The 27207-nt window shown below is 37.0% G+C and overlaps 1 protein-coding gene across 1 annotated transcript in view; it reads left to right on the forward strand.

Annotated features, from left to right (window-relative positions):
- LOC150082061 (magnesium transporter NIPA2-like) overlaps positions 1-27207 on the forward strand; it is a 226000-nt gene that overhangs the window by 136438 nt on the left and 62355 nt on the right. The window contains exons 4-5 of the mRNA XM_090379950.1: positions 1933-2162; positions 21148-21204. Of these exons, the coding sequence (XP_090236076.1) occupies positions 1933-2162; positions 21148-21204 (287 nt within the window). The remainder of the gene's footprint in view (positions 1-1932; positions 2163-21147; positions 21205-27207) is intronic.

Raw genomic sequence — 27207 nt, forward strand, 5'->3', positions numbered from 1 at the left:
TAAGAAAAGTACCTGGGGTAGATGGGATCTATCCAGTTATATTAAAGGAGGTGGCAAAGCAACTAAGCAAACCCTTAGTCATAATTATGAGAGCATCCTTGGACTCAGGGGAGGTTCCCACGGACTGGAGATGTTCAAATGTATCCCCAATTCATAAAGGGGGATTGAAGGGTGACACGAGTAATTACAGACCAGTTAGTTTAACTTCTGTTCCGGGTAAAATAATGGAGTCACTGGTTAAAGATGCATTGCAGGAACATCTAGACGAGACTGCAACAATAATTCAGACACAGCATGGGTTTGTTAAGGGAAAGTATTGTCTGACAAATTTGATAGGATATTATGATAGGAGGTTACAAAGGAACTGTATGCAAAAAATAATTTTAATATATTATATAATTGGATTTCAGGAAAGCTTTTGACACTGTTGCGCATGGAAGACTATTGTACAAATTGGAGCAGAATGGTATTAAGGGTAAGTTGCTACAATGGATAAAGGGCTGGTTGAGTGGGAGAAGACAGAAGGTGGTAATCAATGGATGCTGCTCTTCGTGGACTAATGTTATTAATGGAGTCCCACAGGGTTCGGTGTTGGGTCCTCTGTTGTTTTATATATTTATCAATGATATTGATGAAGGTATATCAGGCTTAGTGTCAAAGGTTGCAGATGATACAAAGGTTGGCAGGGTTGTTAATGGCAGTGTGGTACTGCAACAGGATCTAGATAATTTGGGCAGATGGGCTAAGAAGTGGCAACTGAAGTTTAACCTTGACAAATGCAAAGTACTGCATATGGGTAGTAACCTGAGAGAAAAGTACCAACTGTGTGGTACTACACTTAAGGTGGTAGAAAATGGAAAAGATTTGGGAGTAATTGTGCAGTCAGATATGAAGTTTTCTGAGTAATGCAGACAGGCTGCCAGGGCAGGTCATGGGGTTTTGTCAATGATATATAGGAATTTTGCTAGCAGGGAAAAGGTGGTGATTGTCCCTCTGTATAAGGCAGTGGTCAGGCTATGCCTTGAGTACTGCATACAGGTCTGGAGGCCTCATTTTAGGAAGGATATAGATTTGCTTGAGCATGTGCAGAGAAGGGCAACAAGATTGGTGAGGGGAATGAAGGGATCCTCTTACCAAGAGAGGCTTAAATTCTGCAAATTGTAGCAGCTGGAGACTAGGCACTTGCGCGGTAATCTGATTGAGGTGTATAAGGTCTTGAATGGATTAAGAATGCTGAATTCTGATGGGATCCTTCCACTTGTTCGGATTACGAACCTAAGGGGGCATAAATTCAAATTAAGAAAAGACAGATGTAGAATAGATGTGTGGAAATTTGCCTTTAGCCAGTGGGTGGTTAATTGCTGGAACAAACTTCCATCTGTCGTTGTGGAAGTTGATAGATTAAATAAATTTCAGGAGGAACTGGACAGGCATTTGGAGGGAATGACATGATTTTTTTATTTATTTATTTTTTTTTTTGGCTGATGCTGCATAAACTCATACACTTGCTTTCTTGCATCACATGCCAGTACTACTACAAATAGTCAACTAATCAGAATAAATGTTACTTTTTAATGTTCATTTATGTATACTGCCTTCAATCCAATAATCAGAACGTCTGAGCTAAACACTATTACGAGCATAATACAATTTAAAAGGCTGGTTTATAGCAGTATCTCTATAAACCTATATTTATGTTCATATAGAGAGATTTATGGAGATAGTTAAGATTTTATGACATCATTTCAAGTGTTGGATACGTTTATGAATATGTTAAAAGGACCAAACCTCTACAAAAGTTATCAAAAAATAAAAATATGCAAAATATCTAATTTATGACTTTGTTTTTATACACATCTCTAAATATATTATTTACTATAATGTAAATTTCTCGTCCAAAGAAATGCAGTTACATTTTATTTATTTTTATAGGTATATACTGATTATGAACATTGTCGCAATTACAGTAGGCTTAAATTGGTCTACTGACCACAATGGCAGTAAATCAGAACACAACAATACTGAACTGTCAGCTGATGTAGAAGGAAATTTTTATCTTGGACTTGGACTTGCTGTTAGTTCCAGTGTTTTCATCGGATCAAGTTTCATCATTAAAAAGAAGGGATTGCTTAAACTCAGTAGCAGAGGACAAACAAGAGCAGGTCAGTGGTGTGTGTGTACATATGTAATATATGTTCATTTAAGAATATTCATTAAACACACACATACAATCAGTAATCACTGAATTGGGACCACCCAATCTGTTATGGACTACGTTGCGTAGCTCACAGTATAAAAAGGCTGAACAGCTTCATTTGCTAGAGTAGTGGTAATTTGCATCTAGTTGTGCAAGTAAAAGTGATAAAATAGCAGTTATGGGACATAGTAAAGATATCACAGTTACAAAAGGGCATGATTGTGGGAGCTCATATGTCTGGCACTTCCATATCAGAAATGACATATCGGTTGCTCACAGCCCACTGTGGTTAAGGTGTACAAAGAATAGTGTTGAATCGATCAAACTACCTCCTCCTGATAGAACTAAAGGATTACACAAGGTGGATGATTGTGGTGAGCGAAGGATGCAGGGCATTGTATAGGCTTAATAATAGGTCACTGTGCAGTAGTTGACATCACAATACAGTATGGGGAATACAAGAACGATATCCCAAATGATGATGCACCACACATTCAGACATATGGGCTTCCACAGCATATGTCTGAATTCCCAAGAGACACCCTCTCCTCACCATTGGGTGCCTCCATAGCCGGGTGGGCAGGAGCAGCAGTGCATAGCACACGCTTCTTGATTAGACCGGGGTTCGAGCCCGTGACCACCAAATACGGAGGATGCGGAAAGGTCAGGGAATGACCACCGCATGTCCCCGGAGCAATATGGCCTTAGTTGCTAATGCTCCTAAAAAAAAACCGAAACAAACAATCCTCACCACTGATCATCATTCATGGTGAATGCTGCAGTGGCAACAACATATGCTGGTTGGACACTGGAGGACTGGAAACAAGTGTGCTGGATGGATGGGTCCAGATACCTGGTACAACATGCTGATGGTTGCTTTCACGTGTGATACAAGCAAAACGAGTCCGTGGTGCTCACTATCCAGTCAATTGGAAGCGGTTGCTTAATATGGGACATGTTTTGCTGCCAAGAACTAGGATCCCTAGTGCATGTGGACCGACATTCCACTGGTGAGGTCTCCTGGCAGCTCTTAGGAGACAATATTCACCCTGCCATGTTACATTTATTCCCGAATAGAAATGGGGTCCTTTAAGATGATAATGCACCGTATCATCAGGCCTGAACTGTGTATGATTAGTTCGAGGAACACAGTAAAGATATTACTAATCTTGATTGGCCTTCAAATTTGCCTGACCTCAATTCAATCAAACACTTATGGGATGTTTCAGAATTTGAAGTGAGGTGTATGACACAACTGTCATCTATTCTGACACTGTGGGAAGCCTTTCAGGCAGCAGTGCTGCAGATCCCTGTGGACATCTTCAAACAGACATCTAGTGCACTGACTGCCTATGCATATAGGCATTGACTTCACTGGAAGATTAGGAGCTGTTACCCACGTGAACAGTGACCCAACAGTATGAGGCAGGTGGTTGTAATTCACTGAACACTGAGTGTATATAAATTAGTAGAATTATAGTTATAGGATAATTATCTATGTAAATAATAGACTGCCAACATACTCTGAAAGATAATGATAGTTGAAAAAGAAATTTTCAGGCTAAAATAAAATAATTATTTAAGGAATAAAATAGTAAATATAAAATAGAAATAAAAGTAAGTGTGATATAAAGAGATCTAACTGTTTGTTTCACACATCGGTATATATGTTTTATGGGCCAGCACCAATCATGCGAATGAAGATGATTAGTATTGTACTAATTAATTTTCGTTAACCAGTTGTTTCATTTTAGCTTGAGCATGTTTTTAAACTATCATTCTTTTTCAGGGTATGCTGGTAATTATTTACATAGATAATTGTTCTACAACTATAACTATGCTACTTTATTTATTAATGATTTCACAACATTTAATTTCATATAACTGGTATTATAGATCACTTGCAGACTCATATTTGTAAAACTTTCAAACTCATATACTTACAGGTAGCCTTTAGTTTATGATGGTTTGTTTCGAGACGAATCACAATGACTATGATTTTGAAACCAAAAGGCCAAAATTATCAAAAAACTATAAAAAAATTTTTAAAAATTTGTAACTATAAATACTGGATATGATGTAAAGAAACAGCACAATCAATAAGAGATGAGAGCTATCTCCATCTAAGCCAATCAGGGATGAAGTGGTTGGAGATAAGAGGAGAGGAACACTGTTTGCTTGTTGGTGTACTATTGTTGGGCCACTATTTTACAGTGTCAATTTGTGAGTTTTAATTAAAAATTGTTGATTAAATTAAAATATTAAGAGCCGCCATCTCTAGTAAGAGAAGTGCAGTAAAGCCAAGTGAATATGAAAATGTCACAAAAAGTCACATAGTCTATCACATTGGAAAAAAGGATGGAGGTAATTCGTAGAATGTAATATGGTCAGAAACATCCAAATGTGTGTAAAAGTATGTCAAAGAAGTATGACACCATGTACTCTTAAGGGCCTAAACAAAGCCATGGTGCCAGTCTGGAAATGGAACAGGAGGGCCTTGGGTGACACGAATCTTGAATTGGTACATATTTTTGATGCCCTACTCTGCTCAGTTTTTGTCAAGAAAATGAGTTGCCAGCCAAGGCGCTTCTACTCTTGGACAATACCCCTGGCCATCCTGCAAACCTTGAAGTTGGAACATCTCAAAACATCAGTTGCCCTCGTGGGTAACGCAGTTGCTGTCCTCTCCCACACCAGGTGGAAAAGACCCGAGTTCGAGTCCCATCAATGACAGGAGGAATTTTTATGGACATTTGTTGCAACCTGGCTGAGTTAGTTGGTCTCAGGTAACGATAGCATGGTTTTTCATCCAACAAACAAAAAATCAACCTCAGAACGCACTCAATTCACAGACAACACACACAAAGCAATATGGCCTTAGTTGCTGATGCTCCTAAAACCCTACAACAACATCAATGTTGTATACATGCCATCAAACACCACTTCAGTTTTTCAACCAGGTGGTAATAGCAACCTTTAAAGCCTATTACCTCCACAAACCTTCATACAAAACTAACAAGGATTATTGGTACTCATTCAAACATTTTGAAGGTCATTAATAACATCAATGCAGTTTTGGAGGAAGTGTCAGTGAACTGTTTGAATGGAGTGTGGTGCAAACTTGTCCTACAATTTATGCACTACTTCACAGGATTAGAGCCAGTGGAGAACATAGTTGAAGATGTTAACACGCTAGTAAAAGAGGCAGGATTGGATGCGGTTACGGCTGAAGATGTAACAGAGCTGTTAGCATTAGTAGAGGCATATGATTCAAGAAAGAATGCTTATACATCATCAGCAAAAAAAAAAAAAACTTCCCATTTCACTCATCTATTCGCTCCAAATGTTTGTCTAGTTCTGCCTTGAATTTATTTAAGCTGTCCACTTCTAGATTGACAGATGGAAGTTTGTTCCGGAAATCAACCACCCACTGGTTAATGGCAAATTTCCGCACATCTATCCTCAATTTGAATTTGTCCCCTGGGGCGATTGATCTGGGCAGTAGCAAGGATCCCATCAGCATTAAGCTTACTCAAACCATTCAAGGTCTTATACACCTCAATCAGATCACCTTGCAGGTGCCTAGTCTCCAGACACTGTAATTTGCATAACTTAAGCCTTTCTTCATAAGAGCAACCCTTTGTTCCATTCACTAATCTTGCCCTTCTCTGTACTTGTTCCAGCTCTACATCCTTCCTAAAATGAGGCCTCCAGACCTGTATACAGTACTCAAGGTGTGGTCTGACCATTGCCTTATATAAAGGGATAATCACCTCCTTATCCCTGCTAGAAAAATTTTTGTGTATCATTGGCAAGACACCATAAGCTACTCTTGCAGACCATCTGCACTTCTCAGAAAATGTCATAACTGACCGCACAATTACCCCCAGGTCCTTTACACACAGTTGATACGTTACGCTGAGGTTACCAGAGTAACGTATGTTAACATTGGCAAATGTAAAATACTGCATATGCTACTGATATCCAGTATTTTACATTTGTCAATGTTAAACTTCAGTTGCCACCGCTCAGCCCATCTACTAACTTTTCTAGATTCTGTTACAGTAGCGTACTCTGTGTCATTAACAACCCTGCCAACTTTCATATCATCTCCAAACTTAGACATTAAGCCTGATATACCTTCATCAATATCATTAATCAATACTTGTAAAATAATAAGAGAAGTTTACCTCAACGTAGTACATAGAACACTTCCGTATGATACTCTCCAGAATTAAAACAAAAAAATCGAAAAACTTACGTTAGAGTAACAAATAATTTAAAAAATAATTAAAAAATCAATTTAACACAATTAAAAATTAATTTAACGCAATTAAAAAATAAGAAAATTAAAAGAATTTAACGAAAAAAATTGCAAAACAATTTCCCTTTTTATTTCTTCCATTAAATTTTTTTCATTAAATTCTTTTAATTAATTTTCTTATTTTAATTAACTCCTAGCATTGGTGTATACACAAGTATACATGCACCTGTTCCTATTCTTAGCTACTCTAACACAACCCATGTGTTTACTAGTACTGCAATAACTCTCAGCAGTCTCTGAAATACCCCGCATCTTGTTTTTCCGGCTGCTGCTCATTCCAATAGAAGCAGTTCAAGAATCACTTTCACCTCTGCCAGCAGCTACTGTTAATCTATTAGTCCGTGTATCCCCCCACAAGCTAGCAGTTTTCCGACCCACCTAACACTGCCTCGATAGCATCAGCAAATATTCTTTCACCCTTTCGATTTAAGTGTATCCCATCCCTGTAGAAGCAGTCTCTCCCGTTAACAAGCAAAGGCCAGGCTGAAAAAAATTCTAGCCCATGAACGTTGCGCAGTCTCTCCAGGGACGAATTGATTGACAAGGCACTCATCATATACTCCCTCCTATCTTGTCTTGGCAGAATTGTAGACATTTTCAATTTCAGCCCTAATTCAAGGCTTTTTTTCAACATTGACCTGTATTTGTTAAGTAATTCTGCCATTCTCTTACTCTTAATATCGTTAGTGCCAACGTGTACAACAACCTTTTATGTCCTTATAAGATGATATCTCGTCTACAAAGTCATCAACTTTTGCCCCTGGCAGACATATCCTGGTGCTGCTCCACCTATCCTTTTTGCACAATATATTCCTCATTTCTCTGAAAATAGTCGCTGACAACTTGTTTCTGTGGGACCAGTGCATTCTGCCTTGGATATTGCCGCTGTGTTGATTGATGCTCAAGTGCAAGCTCTCACATTGATGTGGGCAGCTGAGGGCTTGATGAGCCCCTCAATTTAAATCCTTCAAAGGCATCTACCCTGTTCTTCAAGCTCTCATAAAGATCCATAACAGTGCTGAGTTGGCACCTGATTTCCTCACATTCCTTACATTGAGCACTCACAAAGAAATTCCCCTTGGCAATATCATATCCCATTCTTGATAGCTCCCTGATAGATGTCGGATAGTCATGGACTGCAGCCTTTTGATGAAGAGTTAGGATTGGCTAAGTTGTGTTTGTTTGTTATTTGGTTTTTAGAAGCATTAGCAACTAAGGCCACATTGCTCCGGGATATGCAGTGGTCATTCCCTGACCTTTCCGCATCTTCTGTATTTGGTGGTGACGGGCTCGAATCCTGGTCTAATCAAGAAATGTGTGCTACGCACTGCTGCTCCTTCCCACCTGGCTACAGAGGTGCCAAAGAAGAATTGGCTAAAGAACTAAGCCAACAGAGGAGGAGAAAGAAAAAAGATGAAGAGCCTCCTCAAAAATATATGAATACAAGCGATCTACAGCACACCTTTCAGACATGGAGATCCTAACTGATGACCTGTGCGAGATTGACCACGACTGAGAGCCAAGTGCAAAAGTGAAAAGGAGAGTAATTGTATCCACCTGCTCTTATTCTAAGATTCCCAAAGAAAGAAAGGAGAAATCTCAACAGTCAGCACTGCATGCTTTCTTCAAAAAAAGGGAAGTTATAATCGACCAGGGACGTCATAAAAGAAGCGAAATTTCACTTCTGTGATGAATGTATTCTTTAATGAAATTTATTCCAAAATAAAATGCAACTTTTAAAGACAATCTTTGCTTTCCAATATAATGATGTAACTGGAACCCCTATTGATATTGTGACCACCAATGATCCTTCATTATTTATGGAATTTCAACTTCTTCAGGATCAGTGGATCATCATGGTTGCACCATATGATACCTTCGTATGATAATTAATCTGTAGCTAATCTATTAAACATATGCTTGAGAAACAAAATTCAACACAAAAATGAAAACTGAAGCATTGTATAATTTTAATAATACAGTGCAAGTCCAGCATCTGATTTTCCAGAAAATCCAATCATCTGATATCTGAGCATGCAAGTCATCAATGTTATACTAAAATGTCTGACAGTCCTGCATCCGTGGGACTGTGGCAGTGCAGTTATATTCTATTTTTTAATTTATTCATCAGTTTATAATTATTTTTACCCTGGATGGCGGTTTTGCTAGAAGGGCAAAGATTTCACTCAGAGCTATAAAAATTCTCACACTACTCCATAAAGTAACTGCACAGTAATCTACAATGCTCAAAGTATATAATTTCCTTTATGGCATGGGGAAGCGTGTTAAAAAATCATAAGGTTGTCTTGATATTTGTAAGCAAGATTAGCAACTGATTGATAAGACTAGCCAACAAAAAACATTTTTTGTCATAAATGAAATTCATAAATGTCACTGAAAATATATGATTCTGGAGGAAATAAAAAGAGCTGATTCTGAAAATCACCATAAAAAGTCTCGATCACATCTACATTAAAAGATTGTATATACGTATAATTCAAGTTTGTAATATACGTGTAAAAAATATTATACATTCTTTATAACTCATTTAACTGTGGAAAAAATATCATAAATCATAGTGAAATAGTTATATTTCAGTAATGTATAATCAGCATACCTGTAATTGTCCTTAAAAATGTTTGCTACAGGGGATTTTCTCTTGTATTCCTGCTTACTCTCCCTCACAAGGAACCAGCAGTAATCCCCCTTCATTACAGGATCACAAGAATCTTGGTACCTCTTTTCCATCGTGGAAATATCTTGGTGAAACCGTTCACCTTGTTCATCACTCGCATCTCCCAGATTTTCAGGGAGAAATTCGAGATAGAAATGAAGAAAATGAATTTTCAGTGACATTTGACAGCCCATGTTTTTGTAGCAATTGAATAAATTAGACACCAACATTTCATAGTTTTCTTCTTTTCTATTACCCAAAAAACCATGTGCTACTGACCATGTACTAACCAAGCTGCCAATTCAATCTCCTTTTTAACTGGGTTTCAAACATTGCCTTTCAGGAGTTTCCTAATTTGGGGTCCTATGAAAATTCCTTCCTTAAGTTTGGCATATGTTAAATTAGGAAACACTTCTCAGGTATGCAAATCCGGTACATTCTTTATCTATTCCCTTCGTGAAATTTTTCATCAATCCAAGTTTGATGTGCAGGGATGGAAGAAGAACCTTGTTTGATTGCACTAAAGCAATATATTTTACGTTACATTACATTGTCCAGATATGAACTCGTCCCAATGTTGCACAACATAATGTTCTTCTGTCGCACTGCTGTCCCACAAACACAAAAAAAAAAAAAAAAAAAATTTGTGAACTCCCTCTGCAAACCAATAACCTTAAAATCACTGCATATGTTCCAACCATAATCCTGGTATTTTATAGCATGCAGAATTTATAAATACCATTCATCTGACTTATTCACAACACCTAGTTCTTTCAGAAGTCCAATAATGTCTTTGCAAAAACACATACTGTCCTCCGTAGCAAAATATTTCGAAAACTTTCATGTCTTTTTCGAAACACTGAAATCTTTGTTCCTGCTGTGCATATATTCCATTGCTGTAACCTAGAACCTAACAGTTTAGCTTGTTCTTTTGGCAAATTTAAGTAATTTCAGTCTCAAACCAAATCATTCAACTCATCTTGTTTGATTAAATGTACCTCACTACCTCAACTTACTGGCTGATGGTCGACATCTTGTGAAGTGGAGGCTTCCGGGGAATCTTGAACTTGATTTGTTATCTTCCCCTCAACTGTTATCCCAAGTTTTTAGAGACACTGGTACTTGGAAAACCTTGGCACAGCCTACAAAAATTCTCACTAAAAATGTTAAGTGTGCTCTCTTCAAATTGTAAATTGTAGCATCAGAATTTGAACCTAAGAACCATAGGTAGAAGTGGGATTATGTTTATCACAAGAAAACCGAGGCCAGAATCAATTGCTAAAATTAAGAGAGGTTATATCTGTTAAAATAAAGTATGTCATACATTACTGGCTAGATGATGTGAAATTGGCATATTTTGGTAAAATGTAACTCCCTCTATATTTAATAACCGTGATGTGATGTGAAACTATCATGAACTCGTGCAAGCTCTAGCATTGATGTAGGCAGCTGAGAGCTTGATGGGCCCCTCAATTAAAATTTTTTATGCGGAAATGACTCATAAAAATTGGTTAAAAAACAGCATTTAAGTTCTTGGTAGTAAAAATCATGTTGGCTAGAGGAATTAGTGACAGAGAACTGAAAAGATTTTCTTTGGGCCCCTCTAGTCCCTAGGTTGAGATCAGGTATTTCCTGTAGATTATATGCAGTATTATTATCTTGTTTCTTCAATCTTTTTGCAATCAGTGGAAATTAAAATGCCCAGTTAATGTAGTGGTCTTATCTGAAACAGCAGCATAAACTTTGCTTTCACGGGTTGCCTTGATATTGCACTACATTCATTACCTAAGAGTTGACCTCCATTTATTTCAAAGAGACTGTCAAATATCTGATGAGGGGATCAGTAAGTCCTGAAACAGCCTATCATAGCAGTATCTCATCTTTTAAATAAATGGCAGATTAATTTTGGTAATGTGCTTTGTTTGAAAGCGGTACAGGTGTAATTCTGAAATCTGGCAGCCTTGAGACCTGGAAATTGCCAATTTTTGGATTTTTTCCAATAAATCAAACCAAACATGAAATACCAAAATTCAAGCACAGATGAAGGTAAAATGCATCTGCAATGCAAGTGTCTACTTTTGATAATGTTAATATGTGATTAACTTGTTTTTATTAACTATATTGTTTTATTCTTATTTATTATTTTATCCCTTGGGTTGTTGATCAAAATTTGGAAATGAGAAACTTAGCACCATGAAGTTAATGAAGCTGTCACCTACAAAATCTCTTTGGTAATTTCCCATTTTATATGTTACCTCGTCACCCCTCAATTTAATGTAATATATCACAAGATTTCTGTAATTGGTTTTCCATAACTTGCCAGGTTCAAAATTCGGTTATCCTATTAATGTAAGTCATTCATTAAATAAGACAGCAAGCATTTAGAATAATCTTCTGTTCCAGTGGAAACTGCTTCTATTGGAATAAGCAGCAGCATGGAAAATGAGGTACTGGGGATTTCAAGGGCTGCTGGGAGTCAACATGGAACAAGTAAATACATGGGCTGTGTTAGGGTAACTAAGAGTAAGAACAGGTGCATGTATACTTGCATTAACCAGTGCTAGGAGAATAGTAAATAAATTTGATGAATTTGAGGTGCTGGTGAAGACATCAAAGGCTAATGTTGTTGGGATATCAGAGACATGCAGAATTGGAATTGGAGGAGTACAATGTGTACAGAAAGGATAGATAGGATAGGAAGGGAGGAGTGGTTATGCTGTTAGTTAAGAAACACAAAATCTAAGGAAGTGTGTCTAGTTGATATGGGTTGACAGTGCAGTGTTGAGTCAGTTTGGTGTGACATAAGCACTGGGAAAGCAAAAATGAGAGGAGTGTGTTATTGGTCTAATGAGTACAACGAACAGAGAAATAAAATGGGCCAGTAAATCAGATTGTGTTATAATGGGGGATTTTAATATCCCAGATATTGACTGGAACATGTGGGTTGGTCACTTGCACACTAGCAAGACTTTTGTGTATTTATTTGATGATTGTTTTCTGCAGAAGCATGTTCAATTGATGATTTTGTAATATTTTATTATTCATGCAATATGTGGGTAATTTAAAGGCAACTGCAAAAAGCAATTGACCACCTTACATTTTGGTCATTGGCTAACGGATTCAGATTTTCATCACAGAAGACTGTTTGTGTACACCTTTGTTGCAAACATAATCTTCATCCTGACCCAGAATTAAGACTTGGGCAAAACAACCTAGTGGTAGCCGAAGTCAGATTCCTGGGACTTCTTTTTGACAGGAAGCTGACATTTCTACATCATATTTTTCAGTTAAGGATAAGGTGTGCCAAAGGGCTTAACATCCTTTGTGCACTTTTATCAGTATAATGTTATGCAGATCACTGTTCCCTACTCCAGCTCTACCAGTCTGTTGTCTGAAATACTCAATTATGGTTCCCAGGTTTATGCTTCTGCTGGAGATAGTGCACTTCGATGTTTAGATTCTGTCCATCACCAGGCCATCTGTACTGCCCGTGCAGCATTCCATATATCTCCTGTCCAGAGCCTGTACGTTGAAGCAAATGAGCAATCTCTTTAATGTAAGTAGTTGTCCTTACAGTATGCTTTTAAATTGAAATCCCTGCCCAACAACTCCATGTGGGCATCATTTTTTAAGCCATGATCAGGTGTTATATACCCATTGGCAGTCCATCGGGTGTATAACAGTTGGTTGGCAGTCCATCAGGTGTATAACACCCGATGGACTGCCAACCAACCCTTTGGTATTTGAATCCAAGGGCTGTTAAATGACCTAAACATGATGGTAGACAATGTTGCCCAGTCACCAAGGCAATTCCTTTCACACTGGCACACCCATCTTCCAACTTAACTTTTCTGTTGAGATCTGGTAGAAGGCTGCCACGCACCAGCTGTCTTATCAGCAACTGTTTGCATAACATCGAGCACAGTATTACTGCCAGTCTACACAGAGCTTGAAGTCAGAATTTTAAGTGGGATCAGCTGTTGTCTTAAACAGAACTGTGTCCAACAAGATTCCACAAGAACCTATTATATATATACCACAGAGTTGCATGCAACAGAAATAGCCCTTGATCACATCAAAGATACATGATATATACTGATTCATTAAGCGTATTATATGGTCTTATTGGTGAGGTATAACCCTCATCCAGTCTTGTCCCGGATTTGGCAGATGCTGTTTTCTCTCATTAAATTAGAATTTCTCCTGATCCTAATGTGGCTTTATAGCTGATACAGCTGCAAAATCAGCCTTTCACTCTGGATAACCATCACTTGTCTGTCTCCTTTATAGACTTCAGACAAATAAACTACACCCGATTTAACCTGTAATCAAGAAATGGCAGTTCAGCCTACAAAGGGTCCGAAGAGAGGAGTTTGTTCATGGTGAGCTCTATAGGTCACAGGCATCTGACACTTGTTTCTCACCTGTGTGAAAACTGTGAAACCATTAGCATTAGCATTAGTAGAGGCATATGATGCAGTCTGTCTCCTTTATAGACTTCAGACAAATAAACTACACCCGATTTAACCTGTAATCAAGAAATGGCAGTTCAGCCTACAAAGGGTCCGAAGAGAGGAGTTTGTTCATGGTGAGCTCTATAGGTCACAGGCATCTGACACTTGTTTCTCACCTGTGTGAAAACTGTGAAACCATTAGCATTAGCATTAGTAGAGGCATATGATGCAAGAAAGCAAGCTTATTCAGCATCAGCCAAAAAAAAACCCCACTCCCATTTCACCCCTCTGTTTGTTCGAAATACCTGTCCAGTTGAGCTTTAAATTTGTTTAGGCTATCAACTTCAACAACAAGTGATGGAAGTCGGTTCCACCAACCAACCACCCGCTGGCCAAAGGCAAATTTCCGCACATCTATCCGACATCCGTCCTTCCTCAGTTTGAATTTATGCCCTCTGAGGTGATTATTCTGAGCAAGATGAAGAATCCCATTGGCATTGAGCATGCTCAAACCATTCAAAGCCTTATACACTTCTATCAGATCACCTCGCCGGTGCCTAGTCTCCAGACTCTGTAATTTGCAAAACTTAAGCCTTTCTTCGTAAGAGCAACCCTTTGTTCCATTCACTAATCTTGTTGCCCTTCTCTGTACCTGTTCCAGCAGTTCTACATCCTTCTTGAAATGAGGCCTCCAGACCTGTATACAGTACTCAAGATGTGGCCTAACCATTGCCTTATACAAGGGAATAATCACCTCCTTATCCCTGCTAGAAAAATTCCTGTATATCATTGACAAGACACCATGAGCTACTCTTGCAGCTCGTCTGCACTGCTCAGAGAACTTCATATCTGCCTGCACAATTACCCCCAGGTCCTTTTCATTCTCCACCACTGTCAGTGTAGTACCGCAGAGTTGATACATTGCTCTGGGGTTACTGTTTCCCATATGTAGTACTTTACATTTGTCAATGTTAAACTTCATTTGCCACCTCTCAGCCCATCTGTTCAACCTTTCCAGATCCTGTTGCAGCAGCATAGCGCGTCAGTAGTGTCCTTAACGACCCTGCCAACCTTTGTTTCATCTGCAAACTTGGACATTAAACTTGATATCCCATCATCAATATCATTCATAAACACCGAAAACAACAACGGACCCAACACTGAACCTTGAGCAACTCCACTAATAACATTAGTCCACGTTGAGCAGTGTCCATTGATTACCACTCTCTGTTTTCTGCCACTCAACCAACCCCTTATCCATAGCAGCAATGTGCCTCCAATGCCACACTGCTCCAATTTGTGCAGCAGTGTTCCATGTGCAACAGTATCAAAAGCCTTTCTAAGATCCAAATATATAATATCAAAGTTATTCCCTGCATCCAGTTCTTTTGTGACTACATCATAGTATCCAATCAAATCGGTCAGGCAAGACCTGCCCTTAACAAAACCATGCTGCGTCTGAGCTATAACTGAATTCTTGTCTAGATGATCCTGCAGTGCTTCTTTAACCAGTGCCTCCATTAATTTACCTGGAACAGAAGTTAAACTAACAGGTCTATAATTACTTGTGTCAGCCTTTGATCCTCCTTTGTGAATTGGGGTTACATGTGCACATCTCCAGTCTATGGGTACCTCCCCTGAGTCCAAAGAAGCTCTCATAATTATGGCTAGGGGTTTGCATACTTCCTTTGCTGCCTCCTTTAATATAACTGGATAGATCCCATCCACCCCAGGTGCCTTTTTTATGTTTATCCTCAACAATCTCTCCTCCACTTTCCTCTCAGTTATTACAAAATCATCCAGCTCACTGCCAATGTTTACTTTACCTACATCATTCTCCTTCCTGAATAACTCCTCATGCGTGAATATAGATGCAAAATACTCGTTTAGATTGTTAGCCACCTGAGCAGGATCCTCAACTGTTGAACCATAAATATCCAGTGGACCAATCTGATTCATCCCTTTCCTTCTCGAGTTCAAATATGTAAAGAACTCTTTTCTGTTTTTCTTTGCATCCTTTGCCAAGGATTTTTCGTAGTCTGCCTTTGCCTGCCTAATCTCCTTTGTGACTTGGTTACAGACCAACTTATATCTATCATAGGCTTCCATGTCACCCATTAATTTGTATGTATCCCATGCATTTTTCTTCTCTGCCACATGTCTCATTAATTCATCTGACAACCATTTAGGCCTAAACCTTGAACAATATTTCTTAGTTGGTATGTAAAGCCTGGTAGCCTCCAAGATTAGTTCCTTGAATGCTCCCCATTTTGAGTTTGCTGTTGGTAACATCATCAGTTGGTCCCACTGTATAGAATTTAAATACTGTCTCAGACCATCATAGTCGCCTTTACGAAAACAAAAACCCTTCCCTTTACCTCTGATGGTAGTTACCTCCTTGAGTAAATCCCACGTCAACACACTGTGATCACTGCCACCTAGTGGTTCATTTATCTGCAGATTCTTAATGCATGAAGAATCACTACTGATAATCAGATCAAGAGTATTGCTCCCTCTTGTTGCCTCACGAACATGCTGATGTAGAAAACAATCATCCAATAAATCCACAAAAGCCTTGCTAGTGTGCGAGTGACCAACCCACAAATTCCAGTCAATATCTGGGAAATTAAAATCCCCCATTATAAGACTCTCTGATTTACTGGCCCACTCTATTTCCCTGTACAATATCTTATTATACTCATCAGAGTCGTTAGGCCTATAGCACACTCCTACTCTCAATTTTGATTTCCCTATGCTTATGTCACACCAAACTGACTCGACACTGCCCTGTCCATCGATGTCGACTGGCTTCACTTCCTTGGACTTTGTGTTTCTTAATTAATAGCATAACCCCTCCTCCCCTCCTGTCCTGTCTATCCTTTCTATATACATTGTATTCCCCAAATTCCAGTTCCGCATTACTTATATCTGTGTGACACCACGTCTCTGATATCCCAACAATATCTGCCTTTGATGTTTTGAGCAATACCTCAAATTCATCAAATTTATTTACCAAACTCCTAGCATTGGTGTACACGCAGGTATACATGCACCTGTTTCTATTCTTAGCTACCCTAACACAACCCATGTGTTTACTTGTACCGCAGTGACTACCAGCAGTCTCTGAAATATCCTGCATCTTGTTTTCCAGGCTTCTGCTCATTCTAATAGAAGCAGTGCAAGAATCACTTCTACCTCTGCCAGTGGCTACTGTTAATCTATTAGTCCTTGTATCCCCCCCAACTAGCAGTTTTCCGACCCACCTAACACTGCCTCGACAGCATCAGCAAAAATTCTTGCACCCTTTCTATTTAAGTGTATCCCATCCCTGTAGAAGCAATCTCTCCTGTTAACAAGTACAGTCCAGGCTGAAAAAAATTCTGCCCCTTGAGCCTTGCACAATCCTCCAGGGCCGAATTGATCGACAAGGCTCTCATCATATACTCCCTCCTATCGTGTCTGGGCAGAATTGCAGACACTTTCAAGTTCAACCCTAATTCACGGCTTTTTTTCAACAGTGACCTGTACTTGCTAAGTAATTCCGCCGGTCTCCTACTCTTAATATCATTAGTACCAGTTTAACTATTGCTCATATTTTTATGGAATGTCCTGTTTTTACCATTGCGCATTGTTTATGTTTTCTGCATTTTATTAATATGGCTTACACTTAGTCAGATATTAGATGACAGGGATAATATGTCTGATGGTTTTAACTTTTTAAACTCAATTAATACATAGATTTTAATTTTACTATATATTACGTTTATAATTTGTTATTTAACTTTATTTTTACCATCCATACATTGGCACATCATAATTACCATCCTGACATTGTCGCCTGCTTACAGGTTACTAAACATGTTTAGTACCGTTTTTATTTTTGACTTGGTGCATTATGGCCTAAGCTGCCAATGTACCATTAAAAATTAAACCAACCAACCAACTGATGTTGCTCATTAATATAGTTTTCTTTTCTTAATTATTGGCCAATTTAAACTTTTTGGCCATATTGGCATCCAACTTAACAGTATTTAACAAATAATGTTATCTCAAAATTGTTATTTAAATCCATAGGAAACTTTGCAACTCCGTTTTTAAAAAAAAAAAAAAAAATCCCTACTTAAGCCAGGTTTTAAAACTTTCTAACATTATTCATAGCTACAAACAAATTTTAGGCATGATTAATATCACATTAGTGATATTAATGAATATATAATACAATTAGCATGTCTATACACACACACACACACACACACAAGCTGCCAAATCTACAGATATGCAATGACAAGTCTGCTTTTTTTAAACTCAATTTGACCCCTTCTTTGTCTCATTTGTGAAATGTGAACTAAAGTTTATACCATAGTTTCTTCATCATTTTTGAAAAAACACCATTTTTCCTCCCCTTTTTTCTTTTTTGCAAAAAATAGTAAAACTATTAAAATCTGAATTTTTTTTCTTCTTAATTTTATTAAAGAATATGATCGTGGTAAATACCTGAGAATAGTTTGTCATTAAAAAAAAAAATGAACTTTGTTCTACAAGTGTTTGTTTCCAATACAAAGCATGTGCTATAGTTCAGGGATGAAACCCTTTCTCAATTTAGAAAGATTAAGAAAAAAAACACAGTTAATATAATTGTGTTTTCAACTTCTATTGCAATAACCTAGAAATATGAGCAAAAACACTGCCCTATCCTGTCAATAAATTGGTAAAGGCTGCCTTTCTTGTCAATCACTTACAAAACACAAATGAGAGACAAGTACAGAGATAATACTTCATGAATGTCAAAAGAAGATGACATGGTAAAACTTTAATGTAAGCTGTTTTATATATATGGTAAAAAAAATAGTGCAAGTTTACACATTGTACCATTGAGGTGATTTGTATACTATTACGATCCAGTGAAGTGATACAATTTCAAATATTTAATTCGTTCATAGCAAAAGCTCTATGATTTTATGAATAAACTTGATAAATTGCTGACTTAATTCCTCATAGCAGTGCTGAGTGGTAGAGAATATTCAACCAGGTAAAAAAAAAAAATAAATAAAACTGAATTCAGATCTTTTTCTTTCTGATGCAGTTTTTGAAATACTGTTTACAGCCAAGTCTGAACAGTAGTACCATTGTTATAAACAAAACTTGAACTCAGCATTTCCAAAGGAGTTCGAAGTCAAGTCTGCTACAGTATCTTTCTTGAAGCATTCATAATTAGGTTTTAAAGCATATTGTAGTGGTAAACAGTCTTATGACTGTACTTTGATATAAAGTGTGCAGTTTGTCAGTAAAATTTAATTTCTAGTGCGGTGTAGGTTTCAAAGGACTTACTGCTTTTTGTAAAATACCTTTGTTTTACTCTTGCTTACGAATACCAAATTTCCAGCTTTTAAAAGTCAAAAGTTGACAGCTAAGCACGCGCGCGCACACACACACACACGCGTGTGTGTGTGTCATGCGTACAATGTGTAATCAGATGCAGTTTTTACACATTGCACCTCAATGGTACAATGTGTAAAAACTGCATCTGTTTGTCATAATAGGTAATGTTGTATGAAATCTCCACCCATCAAACAAAGATTTAAAGTCATTGCATAAAACATGTGACAATATAATAATTCCATGAAAGCTTTCATTAGCATTTGCTGCCTTCCTTAGCTAGAATCTTGAACTATAACATAATGAGAAATCCCAGGAATGAAGGGACCAACCCAGATGTATAATATTTAAATGATGTAATTCCCAAAATGTGATAAAAGCAGTAACTATACTATTGTAGGCCGCCCCCCCCTTTTAAATTGTTGATTGGGTTGCTAATTTCAAGTTTTGTATCACTTCTTGATAGAAGTGATCAGTGACTATAGAATCATAATAATCAACAAGGATAATAACTTCCTTCAGTTATGCCCAATGCACTTAATATAAACTCTTTTTCAAAGTAATGGAAAAATTTATTAAACACCAACTCTTGACACTAATTTTTTACCTCCCATCTACATCAGCTGACAGGATCCACTGATGAGATCTTGGCTTATGATACCCAGCTCTGGAAAAATTCCATGGCAAAGTTTGGACAAAAACTCAAATAGTTGCCCTCAACATTTCTAAGGCCTTTGATCATGTGATGCATAGAGGTCTTTAAACAAGCTTCCATTTTATGGAACTTGTTTAAAGATATTTTTTGCAATTAAGTTTCTAGCTTTCTTAATGGTAAGTGGCTTTCTGCCTTCTGACTACACAGCTAATGCTAGAGTCCCCAAGGTTTTGTTCTTTTGTCCAATTTTTTCCTCCTATACATTAGTGACCTTCCATTGACTGGAAATCCTGTCCATAGGTTTGCTGATGATAGTTCTACTATCTCGTTTGAGAAATTCTGCTCTGCATGAACAGCCGTAATTTCTCAAATATCCATCACCACTTCCTTTTATGCTAATTCTCCAATAAACAGAAAAAAGCTTAGTTAGTTTGACTCCTAAAACTCCATTTCCATCTTATTTCAGATTCCTATCTTATTGCAAAAAAGAAGTTGCTGCTTCTGTGCTCATCCTCAGCAACACACTCTTATTTATAGACAAGATTGCATATATTTACATGGACCCAGACTTTTAAATTTTATTTTTGTAAGCATATCACAAATAATCCCTGGCACCATGGCAAGAGCATGACTTCTGATCTTCTAACCTCTTTATTTCAGGACAGTTTCTTCCTTGGTGCCTTCTTCTTTGTGTCTGACAAGATGTACCACAATGGGTACATTTTATTGTACGTAAAGGTACAATACAGATTAATTATCTATCCAGAAGGTGGAAGTCACATTAATAGTTCCTAATTTACAAACTCTCTCCACTCCCTAACATCAGATGTTCATTTTTTGCTATATGCCATTCTACAGATATTTGCATGGGTACTATTCTTCTTAATTAGCATCTTTAATTAGTCAAGATCCATTGCCAGTTCCAACTCCAAACTCACTAAGCTATCTTCTCATTTATCTGTGTCACCTGATAATTTCTCATTTATCCCTTCCACTTCTGTTCTTTGAAACTTATGTATTTCCTGAAAATTACAGTCTAAATAAAAAAACTCCACTGTTGGTGCCATTTGCAGCAACAAGGAATCCCTAGGCAATTATCAGTATGCAGTCAAGAGCATGACTTCTGATCTTCTAACCTCTTTTTTCAGGACAGTTTCTTCCTTGACTCTTTGCTCATTGTGGTCTTTGTGTCTGACAAGATGACTGTGATGGAGGATACTGTATTATTTAAATTTCTAAATAATTTTTAATTATTAAGTATTGTAGTAATTTCTAATCATTGCAATATTCCAAGTAATTAATAATTATTTGGAATATTGTAATGTCTAGTTATTAATTAGTGCTTAAATTATGTTCACGCAACACAGTATAGTGTTTCATTATCAAATAAAAAGTTGTTTGTTAACACCTTTAAGTCAATAATTAAAAAAGGAAAAAAAATCAGTATTTTGTTAATTTTATTTCTAGGCATGGGTGGTTTTGGCTATCTCAGAGAGTGGGTTTGGTGGGCAGGGCTGCTAACAAGTAAGCTGCTTTTTTTATAATTCTAATGTACATTTTTCATACTGCATGATTATTCCCATTGATCACTTAGAAATAAATTAAAATGAGTTTCAGTTTTATTGTAAAGAGACAATTTTCAATTTTCAATTCTCTTTAATTTTCAAACAATGAAAATCAGAAACGTCTTCACATGACATTAAAATTGCTTTATGAAATGCATGAAGCAACAGCCATATTGTCCTCTGCAGTGGCATATCATTTCATATTGAGGATAACACATGGAGTTTTTTTTTTTTTTTTTTTTTTGTATAAAAAATTAGTACAGAAGGTAGATCAAGAATTTATACATTTAATTTCAAAAGAAATCTTTATCAGCATTGCTACAGGAAAGATCAGCTTGATCACCAGATAATGACCAATGACCTATCATAATATAGGAAGCCTCACTAATTCAGACTACCTTTGTTTTTATGCATGTATGTATTTTATTTATACACAGTGGAGATTTCTTTCCCTAAATAAGAATTTTATGATATAATCCCAAACTTGAGAATGCTTTTCAGAATTACTTTGTAAAAGAAATAAAAGTTAAATGCAGACAAAAACATTGATATTATTATATTATGCAGCTTTCCATTAAAATTTTATCAAGCAGTGATGGTGATATCAAGTGTCTTTTCTAGCCTCTCAATACTACAATTCTCATACAATCTGTAGATCAGGGAGTCGTACTAAGCTATAAACATTTATATCAAAGTAAACAATTGAAGTGTTTTTGATGGTTCTGACAGTGGACATTATACAAAAGGGGAAGGGACATTGGTTAATAATAAATATTTTAACGAAAAAAAAAAAAGCTATTTGCAATCTAGGAAGAAAAGGAAGAAATCTAGGTAAGTACAAAAATAAAGTTATTAAACAATGATTATATTAACATTAGCATAGACATGCAGTGCAAGAAAGCAAGCTTATAAAGAGCTTATACATCAACCAAAAAAAAACTTCTAATTTCACCCATCCAGCCACTCCAAATGTTTGTCTAGTTCAGCCTTAAATTTATTTAAGCTATCAACTTCCACAACAACAGATGAGTCTATTTCAGCAATCAACTATCCGCTGGCTAAAGGCAAACTTCCGTGCATGTATTCTACAACTGACTTTACTCAATTTGAATCTATGCCCCCTCAGATTCTTAATCTGAGCAAGTGGAAGTATCCTGTCAGCATTGAGCCTTCTCAAACCATTCAAAGCCTTATACACCTCCATCAGATCACCTCATAGGTGCCTAGTCTCCAGATGCTGCAACTTGCAGAACTTAAGACTTTCTTCTTAAGCACAACACTTTGTTCCTCTCACTAATCTTGTTGCCCTTCTCTTTACTCGTTCTAGCAACTCTACATCCTTCCTAAAATGAGGTCTCCAGACCTGTACACAGTACTCAAGGTGTGGCTGACCATTGCCTTATACAGAGGGATAATCACCTCCTTGTCTCCACTAGCAAAATTCCTTACATCATTGACAAAACTCCATGACCTGCTCTGGCAGCACATCTGCACTGCTCTGAGAACTTCATATCTGATTGCACAATTACCCCCAGGTCTTTTTCATTCTCCACCTCCCTGAGTGTAGTCCACACAGTTGGTACATTTCTCTTGGGCTACTGCTACCCATATGCAGAACTTTGCATTTGTCAATGTTAAATTTCAGTTGCCACTTCTCTGCCCATCTGCTTAACTTTTCTAGATCCTATTGCAGTAGCATACCGTCTTTACTGTCATTAATAACTCTGCGAACTTGGACATCAAGGCTGATATACCTTCTTTGATATCATTGATAAATACACAAAGCAACAATGGGCCCAGCACCAAACCCTGGTGGATTCCACTCATAACATTAGTCCCCGTAGAGCAGTGTCCATTTATTACCACTCTCTGCCATCTCCCACTCAACCATCCCTTTATCCATTGAAGCAACTTGCCCTTATTGCCATACCGCTCCAATTTGTACAGCAGTCTTCCTTGTGCAACAGTATCAAAAGCTTTCCAAATATATGATATCAAAATTAATTTTTGCATCCAGTTCCTTTGTGACCACATCATGGTATCCAATCAAATTGGTCAGACAAGACTTCCCCTTAACAAACCCATGCTGTGTCTGAACTATTACTGCAGTTTTATCTAGTGATCCTGTAATTTAACCAGTGACTCCATTATTTTCCTTGGAACAGAATTTAAACTAACGGGTCTATAATTATTTGTGTTGCCCTTTGCACCCCCTTTGTGAATTGGGGATACATTTGCACATCTCCAGTCCATGGAGACCTCCCATGACTCTGACGATGCTCTTATAATTATGGCTAAGGGTTTGCTTAATTCCCTTGTTGCCTTCTTCAATATAACTGGATAGATTCCAGATGCCTTTTTTATGTTTAACTTCAACAATTTCTCCTCCACTTTGCTCTCCATTATTATAAAATCACTTAACTCCCTGTTAGAGTTTGATAAACTTCTGGCATTCCTCTCTTTGAATAACTCCCTTTGTGTGAATATAGAGGCAAAATACTCATTCAGTTTATCAGCTACTTGAGCAGGATCATCAATAGTCGAACAACCTATGTTAAGTGGACTAATATGATTCATCCCCTTCTAGAGTTTACATAAGTAAAGAACTCTTTGCTGTTTTTCTTTGCATCCTTTGCCAAAGATTTCTAGGCGCCTCCGTAGCCAGGTGGGAAGGAGCAGCAGTGCGTAGCACACGCTTCTTGATATAGACCGGGGTTCGAGCCCGTCACCACCAAATACGGAGGATGCGGAAAGGTCAGGGAATGACGACCGCATATCCCGGAGCAATATGGCCTTAGTTGCTAATGCTCCTAAAAACCAAATAACAACAACAGCCAAAGATTTCTCCTAATCTGCCTTTGCCTGCCTAACCTCCTTTGTGACTTGATTACAGATTAACTTATATCTGCCGTAGACTTCTGTGTCACCTGATAATTTATATGCTTACCATGCATTTTTCTTCTCTGCCATGAGCCTCATTAATTTATCTGACATTGATTTAGGCTTGAACCTTGAACAGTATTTCTTAGTTTGTATGAAAAGCCTAGTAGCCTTCAAGATTAAGTTCCTGAAGGCTTCCCATTTAAAATTCATCGTTGGTAACATCATCAGTTGATCCCACTGTATAGAATTTAAAAACTGTGTGAGACAACAGTAGTCACCTTTACGAAAACAAAAACCCTTCCCTTTACCCTTGATGGTACAGTAGACTCCCGATTTTCCGGGATAGAAGGTAAAAAAAAATTCCCAGTTAATCCAAAAATATAGTAAGTCCCCAACATACATAAGAGATACATTCCAGGACTTCTTATATAAGTCGAGTTTTACGTAACTCGGGAATGACTAATAAAATATTGCTACTATATCCCTAATATGCCAAAATTACATAGACTACATATCCTCTGAAGAAAAATAGTTATATTTTTAATTAGTTCAATTAAAAAAATTTATCTGGGGATAGAGGTGAAGTAGCCAGAGTGGCACATAAGAAAAGAAAACTTAAAAGGAAGTAAAAACGCATGTTATTGTACTTTAAAAACTGATTTGTATTTCGTAGCCTTAGTTATTATAGTTGACTTCATTGGTGCTGTTCGCTTCACCACTTCTCATATTCTCTCTTTCTCCTTTATTGTGTTCACCATTGCCACTGACAAATCTGACTTTTGCGTGATACTTGTTAATGTTTGACCATTTTCATACATCCTTATTATTTTAATTTTCTGATCCAACTCGATCGCCTTCCTTTTCTTGGTAGATTTACTAGTACCGTTATCACTTATTCACTTAGTCGGCACCATGATAACAGTTAAAATTAAATTTTCTGAAAATAACTTCCCAGAGCGAAAACTCACTTATAACCCCACACGAGCTTGCATTTTACTAAAGAACTTTTTTGGAGGTCACTACCATAAAATAAAAACAATTTGCAGTTTGCGGTTTATTGGGCTTTTCTGTTAGTGCATCTAATTATAGACAGGTAGTAAACTCGATCTTATTGCATTTGCAATAATACTGATAGCTGGAATTGTGTGGGTTTTTGCATTACAGTATTATGATGAAATGAGTTTCCCTTCACTGAAATCTTCAGTCATATAAAAAAATATATATTAATAACGTAACGAAAGTCTGAAGCTACATAAGTCGGGGACTTATTTTATTGAAAAATGTTCAGCAACCTACATAAAAAGTATGGCAATAGATAGAAAATGGAAAAACTTACCACACAGTACTCGATTGTCCAATACGCAAGTATTCCTTATTGGACGCGCGATGTCGATTTTAAAGCTAATAGCTTCCATTTATTTTTTATAATGTCACATATGGTTTGGTCATCAACATTATTATGGTTCTTTAAAGATTTAACAGATGCACAGTTTTTGTTTAATTGAAAGCACAACTCTTGCGTTTGCAAGAAAAAAATAAATTCCGATATTCCTGACATAAATAACAAAAAATTTGTCCTTTTACAGTGCGATGGAACAAAACCAACACTACGCACTAAAACAAACTAAACATTGGGGGGGGGTTGAGTGGTGGGTGTGAAGACAGTGGGGGTTTGCAAGATAATAGGCACACTAATCTCCCAGTGACGACTTATAATGTCACTTCTTGTCCCTTATTTACAACTTGCAAAATATCTCTTTATACCTATTACTGTTTATACATAATCATGCAAAATCTGTTTATACTATGCACAGTATTCAAAGAACTAATGACAATAGCGATGGCGGTGGGGGAATGAGGCAACTAAGATATTAAGTAAACTTTCCGAAGATGAAATGTTGGCAAATTTGGAAACTGTATCAAGGCTTTCACTGTGAAGAAAACGTTCCAAAATATAATGCTATACAGGCAATAATTAAAAAAAAAAAAAAAAAAAAAAAATGTATGCATTATATTGCCAATCTCCAAAAAACCAGTGTGAATTAAGGATGATTGCTAAAGAACTTGATGTGGAAACTGTAAAGATTGGTCATGTGTTTGGGCCATGATGTGCAGCTTGTAGACAGCAATTGATGGTTGGCGGAATTACCCTGCTTTGTGCAAACATTTTGAATCAGAAGTTAAATATTCTGGATTATTAAACCAACTTTTCAATCTGGAATTTCTTAACAATTTAGCAGTAATGATTGACATCCTGCAGGAGCTCTCTTACCTTGATTTATAAAGTCACAGCATCACTATAGTAAAAGCAGATAAATTAATTATTCTAACTATCAATGCTATTGCCAATTTGAAAAATTCTGAAGGAAATTATGAAGCTAAAATTGAGAGAGTGTTGAAGTTGAAAGAATTTGAAGGAATCAAAATGGAAAGTTAGACCACATTTAACTTGTCCTTATTACGGATAAGTTATGAATGCAACAGAGTAATTTTTAAATTAAATAAAGAAAATAATGATACTATTGACGATGAGGAATTGAAAGAAATTTTAAGCATACGCTACCTGGAATTATGGAATATGAAAGAACTTTCATCTCTGTGGCAAGACGGTGAAAAACGAATAAGCAATTTAAGTTTTCTGATAAAATATGAAATAAAAATAAATGATTTTAGAGATTTTGTCGAAGACAGTTTATCTTTAAAATCGAGTGAAATTCCCTCTTCAATTAAGAAAGCCAGAAATATCTTTGAAACCATTGCAATTAGCAGCGTAATGAATAACATTGTGACAATTAAACATGTTGAAGATTATGATGACCATACATCTAAATGGGAAACCGTTGCTTCAATTTGATCCGAATCATTACGTAAAAAAATTCCTCTGTAATCATCATTCGGCTATTGAGAAAAGCACATCAACAAATATTAATACAGAAGTAAATTGTATATGGCAGGAGTGGCCAACAAGTCAATCGCGGCTTTAATTTCAGTCGATCACGACTGAAATATATAAAAAAAATAGATTAGTCAAAATCTAAATGTCGTTATTATTATTATTCGCCCCACTGCATACGCTTAT

Source organism: Mastigoproctus giganteus, chromosome 8 (assembly GCF_048544385.1).
Source record: "Mastigoproctus giganteus isolate SK-2022 chromosome 8, ASM4854438v1, whole genome shotgun sequence".
NCBI classification, from domain to species: Eukaryota; Metazoa; Arthropoda; class Arachnida; order Uropygi; family Thelyphonidae; genus Mastigoproctus; species Mastigoproctus giganteus.